Consider the following 19,904-nt stretch of genomic DNA (forward strand, 5'->3'; position numbering starts at 1 on the left):
TCTCGGGTTCAAGTGATGCTCGTGCCTCAGCCTCCCGAGTAGCTGGGACTACAGGCATGTGCCACCATGCCTGGGTTATTTTTGTGTTTTCAGTAGAGACAGTCTCACCACGTTGGCCAGGCTGGTCTCGAACTCCTGACCTCAAGTTGATCCACCCATCTCAGCCTCCCAAAGTGCTGGAATTACAGGCATGAGCCACTGTGCCCGGCCTCCTAAGTTTTTGTTTAATAAATGTGCTGAATAGGCCGGGCACAGTGGCTCACGCCTGTAATCCCAGCACTTTGGGAGGCCAAGGAGGGCAGATCACTTGAGGTCAGCAGTTGGAGACCAGCCTGGCCAACATGGCAAAACCCCATCTATACTAAAAATCCAAAAGTTAGCCAGGCTTGGTGGTGCACGCCTGGAATCCCAACTACTCTAGAGGCTGAGGTGAGAGAATCGCTTGAACCCGGGAGGTGGAGATTGCAGTGAGCGGAGATCACACCACTGCTGTCCAGCCTGGGCAACAAAGCAAGACCCTGTGTCAAAAAAAAAAAAAAATACAAATAAAATTTATTTTAAATATGCTTCTAACAAAATTGCATTTGGCAAATTACAGGATGTGAAACGTATAATATTAACTGACACAACTCCCATCCCAGGCAGACAAGCAACCCTCATTATGAAAATTACATTTTGTTTAGAAAAATTCCCTCAACAGGCATCCTCAGAGCTTTCTGGGCATCAGCAGAGCAGATGTCCAGTTCGGGGGTCCACGCCATTATGCAGCAGTGGCACGGGGCCGAGGCTGATCGCAGGCTGGCTGCCGACAGCCCCGCTCTCCTTTGAAATAAGCCGTTTTGAAGTTAAGAACGCACCCAGTGCCTAGCGTGAAATGTGCTTTGTACATATATTAGGCCCGACACATTCTGAGAAAATGTCTGGTAACCTTTTTAACAGGCGATTGCTGGAATTTGATGATTGCCTCCGTAAATGTGGAGGCACGAGGGACCCGTGTCTGCCCGCACGCACCCTGCTGACTGGCTGCTTGTTTTCCGGTGCAGGTGCTCGAGGAATCCAAAGCCCTTGTGCGCTGCAACATGAAGATGGAGCTGGAACAGGCCAACGAGAGGGAGTGTGAGGTGCTGAAGAAAATCTGGGGCTCGGCCCAGGGGATGGACTCCATGTTGAAGTACTTGCAGAGGAAGATCGATGAGTTCTGAGTGTCGGCCTGCCCACTGGTGACACCAGGATCGGGCTGAGCAGAAGAACATCACCGGCTCGTTGCCCTAATCCATTCTCACAGCCTGAAACAAGCTCCCCCGTAGCTTACACTTGGAAGCAGGACTGGGAACGTCCACGCTATTTATTACCGAGGAGTTTTAAAGTAACTTTAAATAACTACAAAGCTTCTTTGTCCAAACGTCATTATTTTATACTTAAATACACGCAAGTGTAGAAGTATAAAGGTGAGCACTAGACTGCTCTTAGAAGCTCTAATTTTTGTTTTCTTTGGCTAGTACTGTATAAAAAACAGAATTGTGTTTTATTGGTTTTGGATGACAGGAAAGTCTGGAATAATGTTTGTTTTCCTCATTTCTTCCTTCTAGAACACAGAATCTAAAGGGGTATTAGCCAGCCTCGCCTCCCCTGCCCCACATAGAGACACAGAGTGATCTGAGGTGTTGGCTTTTTCTCCAAGAAGGTACAGATACCTCAGATTCGGGAAGCTCTAAATCCAAAGCCTTAGCTTCTAGGATAAATACGTCTGATGAAAAATCCACTGAGGAACATACCCCAAACCAGACATACGCTTAGATTCATGCTGAGATATCAATTGGTTTCCCCTTCTTTTTAAAATACGTCCAGCTCTTACCCAGTTAACACGAAGAAACCACTGTCTCTAGAAGAAAGCTTGTTTTGCAGTATTAGTGAATCACTGAATAGCTTAAGTATGACTATCTAAGTTATAAGTTAGTCTTTAGTGGGTTTTAAATAGTTTTTCTGACCCTTCTGAAAAATAACTACATAAGTGCTTCTTGTTGCTGGGTGAGAAATACTACTTTATAGACAGTTTTGGTTTTCTGTTTGCAGATATGATTGATGTATTACACCAAAATAAAATATTTTTATGTTTATAAAGTGTAATTTTTAGGTTCACTTAGAATATATTTTATTTAATAAGTTAAAATTCTTTTGGCACACTATTAAATGCAAAAACTCCTTTCAAAACAAAAAAGAACTACCTTATATTCAACATTTAATGTTCTTGGCCTCTGCTTTTACGTCTATACAATATACTGAGTTCAGTATGGTGTCCAAGAGTGCCCTGTGTGGATAGACACGTGCACTCCTTCCAGGAGTGGGTACTGATTCCAGACTCCAGATGCCTATTATTAGTTAGGCTTCTGAGCTTGCAATCATATTGAATGTATGAAGAGCGAAATAAAATCAAATTCTTATTTTTGTACAGTTTTGAAGTTTATACTTAGAACTGACCACCTCCCCGGCCACGTGGAGAGCTGTACAGTGTGTAAATCTGCCTTTATCTTGGATTGATTGGTACAGTATTTTTGCATCTGTGGGACCTACCTTTTCGTTCAGTAGTTTGAACTATATATAAACTGTACAATCTGTAAAGTTTTTATAGAATAAATATTCAGCTGTGAAAACTGGTTAAATAAAACTAATATTTCTTAACACATTTGAAATGTTTCTCTGATTCTTGTGAGGTTTCTCATGGGATTTTTTTGTGTGTGTGTGAAATACACATGTGTGTGTAAAGCATCTGTACAGTTTAATGGAATGAAGCCCTGTGTGACTAACACCTGGGGAGGACCTACAATTTGATCAGTATCCTCCCTGGTCACCTTCACCCAGGTGACCATTTCCTGAATTTGTGTCCATCATCCACTTCTCCTTCAAAGAACTTATTCCTAAAATAAATTACTTTTAGTTCTACATATTTTTAACCTTTATATCATATCACAGATAAGCTTCTGTGACTGAATGACTTCATTCAGTGTTAAATTTTCTCTTACGTAGAGTTGTAACTTACCCCTCCTTTACCCAAACATGTAATGTGGCTGTTTTCACTCCTGTTTTACAGATGAGGAACCTGAAGAATTCAACACTTGCCCAAGGCCGTGTAGGTAATTTGATCAGGAGAAGCATCAAGCTTTTATCCAAGGTCGATGTGGCAAAGCACATATTCTGGCAAAGACACCAAGATGTCAATGTTGTAGAATTTACAAATAGGGAACTAAGTAAAATCTCCAAGTTGTCTGTTTGCGTCATCCAAGACTTTGAATCCTCTGGGCCTTGTGAGCCACCTCCGCTTTTTCTGAAGCAAACCTTCCACCTTTCAACTTCTTGCACAAGAACTGAGCCCAACTAGAAGTAGCACTGGGGACAACAGTGAAGTGCTTCTGTTCTGTGCCCTGTGTGGGTGAAGAGGAAGGGAAATGCGACTGCTCAGATGGGTGGAAGTCTCGGTCCAACTTTTGAGGAGAATTTGACAGTAACTGTCAAATATAAAAAGCCTGGACCCAGCATCTCCATCAATAAGGATTCATCTTAAGGAATGAGTGGTTATAGGAAATACGACAATAAAGTTATGTACGCAATTAAGTTCATCTCAGGATTGTTCCTGACAGTGAAGCATTGGAAACTGCATTCGTGTTCATCAGTAGGGTTTTGGTTAAATAATGGTGCAACACCACCACAGTGGAGTACACATTTATTGAAAAAGAATGTTGATGAAATCTTATGTATAAAAAAAAATTGTATGCTTTAAAAAACTTTAAAGGATATGCATGAAAAACATTATCTTGTATATATGAAGTTCTCTCCCCTAGAGCTTCCCAGCTCCTGGGCTTAAAATTGCTCAGCCCCTCAAAGCCAAAGTCAGGAGCCTGTTACCCCTGAGAGCCAGAGACAGGCACAACACCCAGGCAGCCTTGCTTCCTCGACCATGAGGGTAACAGTGACGATGGCACTTACGCTGCAGTGTAGACCAGGCTCGCTTCAAAACACTTGATGTCCATTTGCTCATTGTTTTTTGAGATTATTTTGCAGAGAATATTAATGTAATACACATTAATATGCTTTTCCCAGATCCACTCACTGAACCCATCTGCTGGCCTCTCTGTACTGACCTCCTGTAACCAACTTTCCCCAGCTCATGGCCTTCCTGTCCTAGCATCACTCTATAAAATGACAGCTCTCAAAAAGTCTTTAGGCAGGCTGATTTAGTTTGTGATGTCCCCAGCAAAACTAGTGACAGCTACAGAAATGAGAAGAACCCAGAACTCTGACGATCTTGGAGGGAAAGTCGTGCCAACTACGTAAACGGGACTGTAGATGGCCTCAGACGGGCTGCTCCCATTCTCCTCTCGCCCCATACTTGGTCAAGAGGGAGTGAGGGGTGCCCCCAGTCCCTGGGCACAGCAGGAGTCTAGGGTGTTAGGGCCAGCCTTGTGGCCAACTCCGTCTCATTGGGCCCCATCAGAGTCTCCAACCCACTCATACACTACTTCTTACACTAGTATGAACAAGCGTTACAGCTTCTCCGAAAGAAGAAAATCAAGTCTCTCCCCTAGAGATAAATATAAATATTCTAAAAGAAGAAAATATATTTTCTGTGTGTTGCAAGAGAATTGGCACCTGCCAAATAGTGACACACAGCTTAAGAGGGAAAAGCCCTGGGGACACAGGATTCTGTCATTGCCCTAGGGAAACTCAGTCTCTGCTTTTCCCAGATCTACTCACTGAGCCATCTGGTGGCCTCTCTGTACTGACCTCTCCTGTAATCAACTTTCCCCAGCGCATGGCCTTCCTGTCCTAGTGTGCAGACAGCTTTCTTTTTCTGACAATAGCCCCAGGTTTGTGCCCCACCAACTGTGAGAAGCTGTTTCTAAGCCGAAACTTTTCAAATGGACTCCAGGACATGCCAGGGAGTCCTGCCCTCTAGAGGAAGGTAGAGACTCGGGCAGGTGAAAGCACTTACCTGGGAATATTAGACCCTGGAGTACGGTCCAGAACTAAGGAGGAGAGGAGATCGCTGATGTTTCATGCACCAGTTTAACTTCACATGTGAAGAGACTGAGGCCCAGAAGGGTCAGGCAACTTGCCCACCATCACGCAGCCTGTTGGTGACCTAGCACCTGGGAAGAGAGGGCTGCACTCCACTGCTCTATGCACTCTTCCCTTAAGTGGGAAGGCGAGGAGGGGACAAATGGCCTGTGGTGTCCAGCCCATCCTGGCATCCCATGGGCCTGTGATTCGCTGCAAGTGAGAGTGGTGGAGCAGCATGGCAGAACGGGTGGTTCCAGCCTGCTCAGTGACTCTGGATTTAGGGCTATTTTCAAGTCAAGGCTAAACTTACCAGAGAATTCTGATGGTCTACAAACTTTCTGCATCTGTAAGAGCTGGACCAGCCCACCGAGCTCTCTCAATACTAACTAGCATTTAAAAATAAATACCTTCACTATTTGGCAACAGAGGAAAGACTGACTATATCACAGGAATCCTCTCCCTCTTCCCTAGGGAACATTCTGACAGCATGTCTGAAGAAGCAAATGAATGTCTGCTTTGGTGAAAATGACATTGAATGATTCAACCCTGGTTTAAAACTTAAACTTTTTTGGCAGGATAAGAGACTAGCACTTCAAAATTTAAAATCTGTTTTATGACCTTAGAGTCATAAGCACTTAAATGGCTAATAAATGGTTTAATACAGGCATTAGAATAAAAGCTAAGATCAAATGTATTTAACATTCTTATTTTCTTAAATTTTATATGCTAAAACTGGGCAAATTATATACATGTATATGTATATCACCTATATGAAACACACTGCATAGGACAACTAGACAGAGGATCAACAAGGAAATAGAAGATGCGAACAACATTTTAAACCATCTAGACCTAACACACCTATACAACCTTTCATCCAACAACAGCAGAGTGCATATTCTTCTCAAGTGCGCCTGGGACATTCTCCAGCGTACATCATATGTTAAGCAATAAAACAAGTCTTAAAAATTTAAAATGGTTAAAATCATACAAAGGATGTCCTCCAACCTCAGTGGAATGCAATGAGATATCAATAACAAATGTGGAGAATTCAAAAATATGCAGAAATTAAACCACATTCCTAAATAACAAATGGGTCAAAGAAGAAACCACAAGAGAAATTAGAAAATACTTTGAGATGAATGAAGATGAAGACACAACATAAAATGTATGCAATAAATTATATAATAAAACATCTATATGAGAAAAGTAGATGCCAAATCAATAACCTAATCTTCTACCTTAAGAAACTAGAAATAAAGAACAGCAAACTAAACCCATAGCAAGTAGGAGGAAAGAAATGGGAGATTAGAGCAGGAGTAAGTAAAATGAAGTATAGAAAAACAGTAGAGAAAAATCTATGAAACCTAAAGTCATTTCTTTGAAAAGATCAACAAAATTGACAAATTTTAGTTAGACTGACCAAGGAAATAAGAGAATATTCAAATCACCGAAATCAGAAATGAAAAGGGGGACACTACTACCAACCTTACAGAAATAAAAAGAACTATAAGAGAGTACTGAGTAATCATATCCCAACAAATTAGATTAGCTAAATGAAATGGACAAATTCCTAGAAAGACACAAACTTGAAATTGACTCAAGAAGAAAGAAAAAACTAAAATAGACAAAAAGATTGAATCTGCTGTCAAAAAACTTTCTACGAAGAAAAGCCCAGCACTAGATGGCTTCACTCATAAATTCTGTCAAATGTTTAAAAAGGAATCAATGCCAATCCTTCACAAACTCTTCCAAAAAAAAGAGGAGTGAATGCTTCCTTACCTCTATAAGGCTAGTTTGCCCTAATACCAAAACCAGACAAAGACATCACAAGAAAACTATAGACCATATAGACTATATATTTATGTTAACATTTCTTATTAATACAAATGCAGATATTCTCAATGAAATAATCTGACAACATATAAAACTTATATGTACACCATTACCAAGTAGGTTGCAGTGAACTGCAATTGTGCCACTGCACTCTAGCCTGGGTGACAGAGCAAGACCCTGTCACAAAAAAAAAAAAGAAAAGATGCTTAATGTCAATAGCCACTATGGAAATGCAAATCAAACTACAGTAAGATATCACTTTATCCCACTGGAATGACTATAATAAGAAAATACCAAAAACTGAACTAATATGTTCAGTTATAATAACAAAAACAAATGTTGATGAAAATGTGAAAAAATTGAAATCCTCGCACATTTGCTGGTGAAAATGTCAATTGGTACAGCCACAGTAGAAAACTGCTTGATAGTTCCTCACACTGGCATAAGGATGAAGTTAAACTTCTTGAGGAAAGCTTATAGCCTTGCAATTCCACGTCTAGTATATATCCAAGAGAATTAAAGATAGGTACTCAAATACTTGTATGTGAATGTTCATAGCAGCATTATTCATAATAGCCCCGAAATATTCACCAACTGGAGAAAGGATAAACAATGAATTGGCATATCCAATGGAATGTTATCTGGCAATAAAGATTAATGAATGAGGTATTGATACCTTGAAAACATTATGCTAAGTGAAAGAAGCCAGACGCAAAAGGCCACATATTGTATGATTCCATTTATATAAAATGTCAAGGATTGGTAAATCCAGAGAAACAGAAAATACATTCGTGGTTGCCAGGGACTGGGGGTGACATGGGGCAATTGGAGTGGGGAGTGGCAGGTACAGGTTTGTATTTGGGGGGTATGAAAATGTTCTGCAATTAAATAATGGCAATGTTCACACAACCTTGTAAATATCCTTTAAAAATTGAATTGTGTGCTTTAAAATGGTTAATTTTATGTTGTTTCAGTTATAGCTCAATTTTTTGAATGTGTGGTATATATATAATCCTCTAACATAAGGAGACTATGGAAAAATACTTAACTGATCTGAAATGTGCAAGAAAGATGTGAAAAAGGAACATAGACTGGCAGGACAAATAACAGAAAATGTGGTATATTTTATCTCAAAATATTAACAAATACATTAAATAAAAATAGACTAAATTCTTGTGTGAAAGCTAAATATTTTCAGGCTGTATTCAAAATATATTGACCTAGATATCCATATATGCTGTTGACAAGAAAAGAAAACACATCAGAAACTGAAAAGTCGAAAGTAAGAAGGTAGAAAATATATACTGTGCAAACAATAACCAAACAAAAACTGGTGTAGCTATGCTAATATCAAAATATCTATTAAAGCAAAAAGCATGGTAGGAAAAAGTTCTTCATAATGACAGCAGACTGAGTTCTACTGAAAGATATATAGTTCTAAATTTGTGTGTACCTTGTTATCCTCAGAGAAGAAGAAAAGAAGAGAAGAAGAAAAGAAGAAGAAGAAGAAGAAGAAGAAGAAGAAGAAGAAAAGAAAAGAAGAAGAAGAAGAAGAAGAAGAGAAGAAGAAGAAGGAGGAGAAGGAGGAGAAGGAGGAGAAGGAGGAGAAGGAGAAGGAGAGAAGGAGAAGGAGAGAAGGAGAAGGAAGTGTGGTCAGCAGCTTCTAAACTGGCTCCCAGTAATCCCGACCTCTTGCTGTTCACATCTGTGTATGATGTGCGGCTAGACCCAGTGACTTGCTTCTAACAAACAGAACATGGCAAAAGCAGTCACTTCTGATATCTGGCTGTAAAAGACTGTGGCTTGCGGCTGGTGCACACATGTTCTCTTTTTGCCTCCTCTGGCTGGCTTACTATGGGAGAGTCCAGCTGCCATGCTGGGAAGTGCCCTTAGGAGAGGCCCACGCGCCAAGGGACTGACGGCGACTTCCCACCAACATCCAGTGAGGAGCTGAGGCGCTCAGTGTAACAATCCACTCAGTCCTGCCAGTGCCCACAGGAGCGCGCTTGAGAGAGGATCCTTTCCCAGTCCAGCCCGGTTCACCCTTTCAACCGCAGCCCTGGAGAGACCTCTAGACAGAGGATCCAGCTAAGCTACATCTGGATTCTTGTTCCAGAAAGTGTGAGTTTGGGGGTAATTTGCTATTCAACAGTAGACAACTAATACAACCAGGGTGGTCATTCTCACAGCTCACTTTTGATAAATCTACAGATAGAGAGAGAGAGAGAGAGAGAGAGAGAGATAAATACAAACATAGACTTTGATATAGATGGGGTCTCAGACAAAATTTTCATCTTCACCTCCTGTAACATTTGCTAAAATAGTCTATTCTCTGCATTTAAATGTCCCTTTATGTGGGATTGGATGTACAAATGATCTTATGCCCATACTGTGCAACTCTTTAAGAGAACATGTAGCGATGATGATGAATATTTATTACTGTCTTAGATGAGAATTACAATCAGCCCTGTTTTTCAAATGAGAACTCTGAGACCAAAAGAGGTTATATAATTTACGTAAGGTCACCCCCCCTAGTAAGGGCTGGAACAGAGATTTTATAGCAACCAAACCACACCCAAGAATAGCATTCTCTCCTTTTTCATCCTTTGGGCTCTATAGGCCCCAGGGTAATGGTGTGTCATGAGCTCTTGGGCTTTCTCTGTCTTTCTTTCTTCTTTTTTTTTTTTTTTTTTGAGATGGAGTTTCACTCTGTCACCCAGGCTGGAGTGCAGTGGCGCGATCTCGGCTCACTGCAAGCTCTGCCTCCCAGGTTCATGGCCATTCTCCTGCCTCAGCCTCCCGAGCAGCTAGGACTACAGGCACCCACCACTATGCCCAGCTAATTTTTTGTATTTTTAGTAGAGACGGGGTTTCACTGTGTTAGCCAGGATGGTCTCGATCTCCTGACCTCGTAATCCGCCCTCCTTGACCTCTCAAAGTGCTCGGATTACAGGCGTGAGCCACCGCGCCCAGCCTGGGCTTTCTCTTTCTATGACAATAAGTAAATGTGACATTTCTTACCCCTTGAATTTTAGAAGCAATTTGTAGACTTGTCATATGTATGTTATTATAGGTATTCTTGCTAGCCACGCTGTCACTGTCAAGCTCCAGGGTGAAAGAAAATTAGGTAAGTTTTTAGACAAAGCCTTGGTATATAAACTTTTGCTACTCACTGTCTTAAACTCAGGAATGCAATTCATTTGGAATGTGTGCCATCACTCTTGATGCAAGCTTGGTGCCTGACACTCATTATCCCCAGCAGGAACTTCTTGGTGATTTCCATGGTGAGGGACACTTATGTCAGCACAGAAAAGACCCCAAACTTTCGGTTTGATCATCACTAATTACCTCTAGTGAGTGTGATTATGAGAAACTTTTACTGTTCAAATAAATTGGGGAAATATTTTAATTGTTACTAGCATGTTTACGTGACTAATTCTTACAAAATATACCTATAGATAGATGCTTCTTGTCCCTGTCTCAAGCTTCCCCAAGGAGGCTTTGCCTGAATATTTGGAAACTGATGCCCTCGGAGATATGAACATCAGCTGTTTCACTTCTTCCTATTTAAAGATCTGGGCTGGGCACGGTGGCTCATGCCTGTAATCCCAGCACTTTGGGAAGCCAAGGCAGGAGGATCACTTGAGGCCAAGAGTTCAAGACCAGCCTGGCCAACATGGTGAAACCCCGTCTGTACTAAAAATACAAAAAATTAGCTGGATGTGGTGGTGCACAGCTGTAATCCCAGCTACTCGGAGGCTGAGGCAGGAGAATAGCGTGAACCCGGGAGGTGGAGGTTGCAGTGAGCTGAGATCACACCACCGCACTCCAGCCTGGGTGACAGAGCGAGACTCTGTCTCAAATAAATAAATAAATAATGAGTAAATAAATTGTTTTAAAGAAAGATTTCTGTGGAGTTAGTTTTCCCCCTTGACGTGTATTTTTGAATACTTGAGACAAAATACCCTTAATGGTCTTGATCAGCAAAGCTGTTTTTTAAAAAGTGTCAGAAGAGTTGCTGGGAACAGTCCATGAAGTACAAATAACTTGAGCGTTCCGATGGACGAAAAGGGAGTGAGGAAGTTGGTACTCAGTGAGGCGATCTTGTCAACAAACAGTTCCACTGAACTGACATTGTTTGGGCACCCACTGTGCGCCAGGCGTGGTAGGGAGGGAGATTTGTCTGTCTGATGACTTGGCTGTTTCTCGTGCTCTGCTTTTTGATGATTGGCATCTTGCTTTCGAGGTGGAGAGCCGAGTGGCGAGCAGTGCTGTGATGCGGGGTGCTCCCTGCTCTCCCATGTCTGTGGCCTGGTCTTTTCCCAGAAGCAGCTGGACGCTCCATCTTGCCCTCCCTTCGGTCCCCTAGTGTCTTCGGTGTCCTTCCAAAGTAGGGAGGCAGATCCGAGTCCTTCCCAGTGTGAAGGCCCAAGTGCCTTCCAAGTGTGAAGACTTAAAAAAAACCCAAAGCTACCATGGAGGGCGGTGGGGAAGGATTGGAATTCCAGAAAATTCTGAATGAAAACAGCAGTTGCAAAACGGAATAGCTTTGCAAACTGCAGCCGATTATTCAGTGGCTGTCTTGGGCTTTGGCTGGACCACTCGAAAATCTGCCGCCAAAGGATCCAGAGAGAGAGGCAGAAAGCACAGGGAAGCTGGAACCCAGGGGCTGGACCCGGCTCTCCCGGAGGCCCCCGCTGCCAGCCCACCAGCTCCCAGCCTGAGGCCCTGTTTAGCTGTGACTGAGGAAGCTCAAGCCCCAAAGCCAGCATAAAGCAAGGGTTGGGGCAGCTCTGGTTTCAGCCGGACTTGCCTGTGTGTAATCCCGGGACTGGGTAATCTGATGCCCCAAACTCAGAGCCGGTTCTAGCTCTTGGCTCCGGTGGTCTGGGGAGCTGAGGCTACTTTTCAGGCACAGCAGAAATGTCTGTGTTCTTTCTCAGATGGGTCGGCAGACTGTTCTGGGTGCCAGGTCTTTGATGAAATGGATTTGGATACAAATCAAATATTTAAATTGATGTTTTCCCTCTTTGGAAGGACCATTCCAGCTGGACCCGTGGACTTGTTTTTACGTAAGATTTGGACTCCTTTAAATGCGCATTCCGCCCCCCCCCCCCCCCCCCCCCCCCCCCCGCTGTCTTAAATACGCCTGGGGCAGACAGTGGCTGTATTTGAAAGCCCCGAGGCTGCTGGTCAGGCTCCAGAGAGGGAGCAGGCACCTCAGCTAACCCTCTTGGCCGAAAGTGCACTTGTTAGAAAACCGATTCATGTGCCTGCTGGCTCCCCATGGTTATATATTGTTTAATCACACGGGTCTTGGGTTTATGCCAAGCAGCAACTTGCTGTCTGCCATCTTTCAGGGAAGAATAAGCAAGGCAAATTCATTCAGTTCTGTCTCTTTTTCAGCTTCCTGGGCTAAATGAAGGCAAGAAAGTGTTTATGAACATCCCAAAGTGCTGTGAAATATCCATCTTGGTGAAAACAGACACCCTGCTTCCTTTTGAAAAATAGCATTTTGTGAAAGGAATTTTTATCCATACATTTAGCTCAGATATTTCTAGACATTTCAGAGGGCCTCCCTTCTTCCCTTTACTTTAGACAGAGAGAGAGAGACAGACTAAAGAAATGTGAAATTCCTTTAGCCACAAGCTTGTTTGGGACCTGGCCTGGGGCATGAGTCTTCATCCTGGCTGGTGATGACTGACACCGGGGCATACAGTGGCAGTTATCAGAGAATTTCCAGGGAGGTGCAAAAACTCGGTACGTTTACTCCTACAGAGCCCACAAAGCCCTGTGCACAAAGCCCCCCTGCATCGTGGAAGGAGCAGGTGGGGCACTTTCTTTTGGGGATGGGGTCCAGGACGAGCTGTGAGCTCCTCTCTGTCCCGCCATCCAGGTGGTTCCACTGTTGCCCTGCTGAGAGCTGAAGGCCCCATTCCCCCTCCGAGCCCAGCCTGCCAGCCCCTTCACATGCCTTTAATCCGGCGCCTTCCTCCTAGCACTCACCTTTCTTTTTCTAAAAATAAAAATAAAAGTTTTATTTTATTTCAGTAGTTTTTTGGGGAACCAGTGGTTTCCATTACATGGATAAGTTCTTTAGTGGTGATTTCTGAGATTTTGGTGAACCCATCACCCACACAGTATGCACTGGGCACAACATGTGGTCTTTGATCCCTCATCCCCCTTCCACCCTTCCTCCCTGGACTCCCCCTGGAGTCCGTTACATCATTCTTAGGCCTTTTTGTCCACATGGTTTAGTTCCCACTTATAAGTGAGAACATATGATATTTGGCTTTCCATTCCTGAGTTAGTTCACTTAGAATAATAACCTCCGGTTCCATCCAAGTTGCTGCGAAGGCCATTATTTCATTTAGTTTTATGTCTGAGTAGTGTTCCATGTTGTAAATATACCACATTTTCTTTATTCACTCATTGGCTGATGGGCATTTAGGTTGGTTCTGTATTTTTGCAGTTGTGAATTGTGCTGCTATAAACATGTGTGTGCAAGTGTCTTTTTCATATAATGACTTCTTTTCCTTTGGGTAGACACCCAGGAGTGGGATTGCTGGATTGAATGGTAGTTCTACTTTTACTTCTTTAAGGAATCTCCACACTGTTTTCCACAGTGGTTGTACTAGTTTACCTTTTCACCAGCAGTGTAAAAGTGTTCCCTTTTCACCACATCCATGCCAACATCTATTGTTTTTTAATTTTTTAATTATGGCCATTCTTGCAGAGTAAGGTGGTATCTCATTGTGGTTTTAATTTGCATTTCCCTGATCATTAGTGATGATGAGCATTTTTTCTTTTTTCTTTTTGAAACAGAGTCTCACTCTGTCGCCCAGGCTAGAGTGCAGTGGCAAGATCTCGGCTCGCTGCGAGCTCCACCTCCCGGGTTCATGCCATTCTCCTGCCTCAGCCTCCCAAGTAGCTGGGACTACTGGCGCCCACCAATGTTGAGCATTTTTTCATATGTTCGTTGGCTATTTGTATATCTTCTTTTGAGAATTGTCTCTTCACGTCCTTTTTGATGGGATTATTTGTTTTTCTTTTGCTGATTTGTTTGAGTTCCTTGTAGAATCTGGATATTTATCCTTTGACAGATACATCATTTGAGAATATTTTCTCCCCACTCTGTGGGTTCTCTGTTTACTGTGCTGATTATTTCTTTTGCTGTGCAGAAGCCTTTTAGTTTAATTAGGTCCCATTTATTTGTTTTTGTTTTTGTTGCATTTGTTTTTGGGTCTTTAGTCATGAATTCTTTTCTTAATCCAATGTTTAGAAGAGTCTTTCCAATATGATCTTCTAGAATTTTTATGCCTTCAGGTCTTAGATTTAAGTGTTTGATCCATCTTGAGTTGATTTTTGTATAAGGTGAGAGATAAGGATCCTGTTTCATTCTTCTACATGTGGCTTGCCAGTTTTCTCAGCACCATTTATTGAATAGAGTATCCTTTCTCCACTTTATGTTTTTGTATGCTTTGTCAAAGATCAGTTGACTGTAAGTATTTGGCTTTGTTTCTGTGTTCTCTATTCTGTTCTGTTGGTTTATCTGCTTATTTTTATTCTAGTACCATGCTGTTTTAGTGACTATAGTCTTGTAGTATAATTTGAAGTCAGGTAATGTGATCCCTCTGGCTTTCCTTTTGCTTAGTGTTGCTTTGGCTATGTGTACTTTTTTTGGTTCCATATGAATTTTAGGATTGTTTTTTCTAGTTCTGTGAAGAATGATGATGGTAATTTGATGGGAATTGCATTGAATCTATAATTGCTCTGGGCGGTATGGTCATCTTCACAATATTGATTCTACCCATCCATGAGCATGGGATGTGTTTCCATTTGATTGTGTCATCTATGATTTCTTTCAGCAGTGCCTTGTAGTTTTCCTAGTAGAGATCTTTCACCTCCTTGGTTAAGTATTTTCCTAAGTATTTTATTATTATTATTTTAATTTTTTGCAGCTGTTGTAAAAGGGATTGAGTGCTTGACTGATTCTCAGCTTGGTCATTGTTGGTGTGTAGCAGAGTTACTGATTTGTGTACATTAATTTTGTATTGTGAAACTTTACTGAATTTGTTTATCAGATCTAGGAGTTTTTTGGAAGAGTCTTTATGGTGTTCTAGGTATACGATCATATCATCAGGAAGCAGTGACAGTTTGACTTCCTCTTTTCCAATTTGGATGCCCTTTATTTATTTCTCCTGTCTGATTGCTCTGGGTAGGACTTCCAGTACTATGTTGAGTAGAAGTGGTAAAAGTGGGCATTTTTGTCTTGTTCCAACTCTCAGGGAGAATCAAGCACATGCCTTTCTCCTTCCCTCTTTCCACCCTTGTGCAGTCTGGCAGGAGTCATGCCACAGTGACACAGTGACTCTTTCTGTGTCATTTATTGCTAGGAATACATATTCTCAGAATCCCCTTTATTTACTCTGTCATTTGAGTGTCACCTGCGTAGTGTCCAGGCTAGAGACCAGCCTCTTCTATGTCCACAGTTAAAAGTTTCGGTCTCGGCACAGCCAAGCACACATCAGGTGCTGGGTCAGACTCCTCAGAGCAATATCCAGGAATCAGGGGACACAAGTGCTTCTATGCCTGTTGTTCCAGCGAGGAAGCCTTGACTTAAAACTATTGTTGTGGGAATTGAAAACTAACAAGAAGCTCAATGCACAGACTTGCTAAAAAGAGAGAGCACTGGTGTCCCTACCTCATGGGGTCCTTGGGAGAACTAAATGAGGAAACTCACACAGTTGCTTAGCGCTCCCTGGCACACGGTAAACTGTTGATACTTTAATCTCCTTGAACTGCAGGCATCCCTCAGAATTCAGTCCTTAGAGATCATATGTGGATCTACACAGTGTACAGAAGAAAAGTGCAAGACTGCACAGCATCCAAAAGCTAAGCTTCTCCAGCTTGGGTGAATTCTGGGGTCAGCAGATTCTCCCTTTAGGATCTGGGGGCTGCCACCCAGCATCTAGACTCAGGGCTGACAGTCACTGCTCAGCCTCTCTCTCTCTCTCTTCTCTCTCTCTCTCTCTCTCTCTCTCTCACACACACACATACACACACACACACACACACACACACATCTGGGGAGGCCCAGGGGGCTACAGTGTCCAGAGTCAACCCCTCCTGGAAATCCACAGCCCACCAGGTCTGTGTCAAGGCTTTGAAATCACATCCGAGTGTTTTGATTGAGAGCCAGTATGCTGCGTGGAAAATGATTTCTTTGTAATCATTCAGTAGAAAAATGAAACTGTCTCCTAAATAAAATGTCAAACATCCTAAAGTGCCTGGGAGTGTAGTAGTGACATCAGCTTCAGAGTTTATTATTTCATCGATGGAGCCAGACTTGGGGCAAAAAGGCAAGGACACTTTATCAGAAAAGGAATTTTTTTGGGAAAAAAACCTTTTGTTTTATAAGACCAGCATTACTCTTATAGCAAAGCAGGTGAGGACACTACAAGAAAAGAAATTAAAGGCCAACGTCCCTAATGAACATAGATGTAAAAGTCCTCAACAAAATACTAGCAAGCTACTCTTACACCAAAGTCCTACAGACTGCTGCTTATGCTGCCACCATGTCTTTAGTGATCCTTGAGAAGTTCCAGCACACTTTGTGAGTATTCAATGGGTGACAGAAAATAGCCTTTGCCATCACTGCCATTAAGGGTGTGGGTTGAGGAAAGCAGATATTGACCTCACCAAAAGGTCAGGAAGACTCACTGAGGATGTGGTGGAATATATCATCACCATTATGCAGAATCCATGCCAGTACAAGATCCCAGACTGGTTCTTGAACAGACGGGAGGATGTCGACCATGGAAAATATAGCCAGGTCCTGGCCAATGGTCTGGAGAAACTGAAGAAGATTTGGGTCAATAAAGGGCCGCATCAATTCTGGGACTTTTGTGTCCAAGGTCAGCACACCAAGACCACTGGCCACCAGGGCCATGCCATGGGTATGTCCAAGAAGAAATAAATCTGTATGCCTTGTCTGTTAATTAATAGTTTGTATTCCTAAACAAATAGTAGCAACTAGAATTCAACAGCACAGTAAAAGAACCATTCACCATGATCAAGTGGGATTTATCCTTGGAATGCAAGGATGGCTCAACATATGCAAATCAATCAATGTTATATACCACATTAACAGAATGAGGGACAAAAACCATATGATCATCTCAATATATGCGGAAAAGGCACCTGACAAAATTCAATGTCCTTTGATCATAAAAACTCTTAACAAATTAGGTATAAAAGGAATCCGCCTCAGCAAAATGAAGACCATATATGATAAGGCCAAAGTCAACATCATATTCAATGGGGAAAAGTTGAAAGTTTTCCTTTGGCATGCCCATTTTCACTACTTCTGTTCAACATGGTACTGGAAGTCCTTGTCAAAGCAGTTAGGCAAGAAAAAGAAATAAAGGGCATCCACATTGGAAAGGAAGACGTTAAGTTGTCTCTGTAGATGACATGATATTATAACCCCTTGGGCAGTTAACACTCCCACTTCACCCTTGCAAGTAGCTAGGACTACTGGAGCACACCACCACACCTGGCTCTATTCTTTTTTTTTTTTTTTTTTTTTTTTTTTGAGATGGAATCTTGCTCTGTCACCAAGGCTGGAGTGCAGTGGTGCAATCTTGGCTCACTGCAACATCTGCCTCCCAGGTTCAAGCGATTCTCCAGCCTTAGCCTCCCGAGTAGCTGGGATTACAGGTGCCTGCCACAACGCCCAGCTAATTTTTGTAATTTTGGTAGAGATGGGGTTTCACCATGTTGGCCAGGCTGGTCTTGAACTCCTATGCTCAAGTGATCCACCCCCTTGGCTGCCAAAAATGCTGGGATTACAGGCATGAGCCACCACGCCCAGCCTAGTCTACTTTCTGTATCTATGAATTTGCTCACTCTATAAGTGAAATCATACAATACTGTTCCTTTCGTGACTGGCTTACCTCACTTAGCATATGTCTTTGGTTCATCCATGTTGCAGCGTGTCAGAATTGTAACCACCCAAGGGGTTCACCTTGCCTGCTGCCTAGACAGAGCCCATTTATCAAGACAGGGGAATTACAATAGAGAAAGAGTAATTCACACAGAGCTGGCTGTGCAGGAGACCAGAGTTTTATTATTACTCAAATCAGGCCTCCCAAAAAATTCAGGGATCCAAGTTTTTAAGAATAATTTGGTGGGTAGGGGGCCAGTGAATCAGGAGTGCTGATTGGCTGGCTCAGGGATGAAATCATAGGGAGTGGAAGCTGTTCTCTTCTGCTGGATCAATTCCTGGATGGGGGCCACAGAACTGGCTGGTAGGTCCAGATAGGGCCATCTGGATGTTAGAAATGCAAAAACCTGAAAAGACACTTCAAAAGGCCGATCTTAGGTTCACAGTAGTGATGTTACCTTCAAGAGTAATTGGGGAAGTTGCGAATCTTGTGTCCTCTGGAATAATGGCTGGTAATATTTAGAATTCTAGCCCCTCTCATCTTACCTTGGTGGCTGGTGGCCTTTCATTTGTTTTACAAGAGCAGTTTAGCCTTTTGGGAAAGGCTCTTATATAAACGATACACTAAATTTCTTCCCAAAGCTAGTTTGGCCTACACCTAGGAAGGAAGAAGAACAGTTTAGAGGTTAGAAGCAAGATGGGGTCAGTTAGATCTGATATCTTTCACTGTCATAATTTTCTCCATTAAGATTTTTGCAAAGGCAGTTTCAGGATTTTCTTCCTTTTTAAATAAATATATGTATTTCAGCCTGGGCAACATAGTGAGACCCCGTCACTACAAAAATAACTATAAAAATTAGCTGGGCATGGTGGTGCGTGCCTGTAGTCTCAGCTTCTCAGAAAGCTGGAGTGGGAGGATTGTTTGAGGCCAGGAGTTTGAGGTTACAGTGAGCTATGATCATACCACTGCACTCCAGCTTTGAGCTTGATTTCAGGAGGTTGAGGCCCCAGTGAGCTGTGATTGTGCCACTGCACTCCAGCCTGAGAAACAGAGTGGGGTCCTATCTCAAAAAAAAAGAAAGAAAGAAAGAAAGACCTCTAACTATGGAATCAAACTTAATTAGTAATTTTCATTTGACTGCTTACTTAGCCATGTGGCCTTGGGAAGATTACTTAATTTCTCTAAACTTATTTGTAAAATGTGAGTGTTGGGGAGGAAACAGAATTTGTCCTTAACTCTCATAAGTTCGTCGTTAGGACAGACCCCTGTGGAAAAAACCAGATTAACAAGCGAAAGATAAGCCAATTGATGAACACGCACAGTGCACAACATGTGGAGAAATCTCAGTGAGAGGTCACTCGGAGCAGGGACTTAGAACTCTGGCTTATCTAGCATCTTCAACAAAGAACAATACAGTTTGGGGAAGCAGCAAGACAAAGCAGAAGAACTGTGGGTCTCTGTGGGCAGCAACTCAAGGGAAGGCAAGCCATGGCCGATGCAGGTTTGTCAGCCAAGCTCGTTGGCATAAACATCTCTGGTTCCTTCTCCAGGCTGCTGGGGGCCCACAGCTGTCTTCGGTGGCAAACTTTGTTCTCCCTGGCAGAGCCAGGGACAGGACAGGATACCTTTTCTCTTTGTCAATCTATGTCCTGCCTTTTGGCAGACAGATGGCTGGCGTGGAGCTCTCCTGCATCAGCTTCTTCATCATCCTCAGCTCAATCTACAATCCTTTGCGTTCTGGACCGGCATGTTCTGTTCTCCTGTGTGAGCAAAACCTGCCTTGAGGGGCTATAGGGGGCATGAACTGACAGAGGGTATATCAGATGCTCGGCCTGCCTGAACACACAGGAAGTGCTCAGAAATGTCAGCTATTATTATGAAGTCAAATATACCAGCTGTACTTTTATTCTGAGAACTTTAAAATGAAATAGGGGCAAAGTTTCCCAGTTGAGAAAAAGTGACACATTTTAGAAGTTCAGAAGGCGTTATATGCCTACAACTTTCCCTCAGGAACAAAGAGATGGAGGCCTGTTAGAGGCCTGAAAGAAACATGACAAATTCTGG

At 42.6% G+C, this 19,904-nt stretch overlaps 1 protein-coding gene and 1 pseudogene across 1 annotated transcript in view; both read left to right on the forward strand.

Annotated features, from left to right (window-relative positions):
- CDYL (chromodomain Y like) overlaps positions 1-2,686 on the forward strand; it is a 65,068-nt gene extending 62,382 nt beyond the window's left edge. The window contains exon 9 of the mRNA XM_030818374.1: positions 1,044-2,686. Coding sequence (XP_030674234.1) covers positions 1,044-1,202 — 159 coding nt within the window. The 3' untranslated portion in view covers positions 1,203-2,686. The remainder of the gene's footprint in view (positions 1-1,043) is intronic.
- A 13,783-nt stretch (positions 2,687-16,469) lies between these two features.
- Positions 16,470-16,870, forward strand: LOC100607502 (annotated as a pseudogene).
- The last annotated feature ends 3,034 nt before the right edge of the window (positions 16,871-19,904 follow it).

The sequence above is a fragment of the Nomascus leucogenys genome, chromosome 8 (genome assembly GCF_006542625.1).
Source record: "Nomascus leucogenys isolate Asia chromosome 8, Asia_NLE_v1, whole genome shotgun sequence".
NCBI classification, from domain to species: Eukaryota; Metazoa; Chordata; class Mammalia; order Primates; family Hylobatidae; genus Nomascus; species Nomascus leucogenys.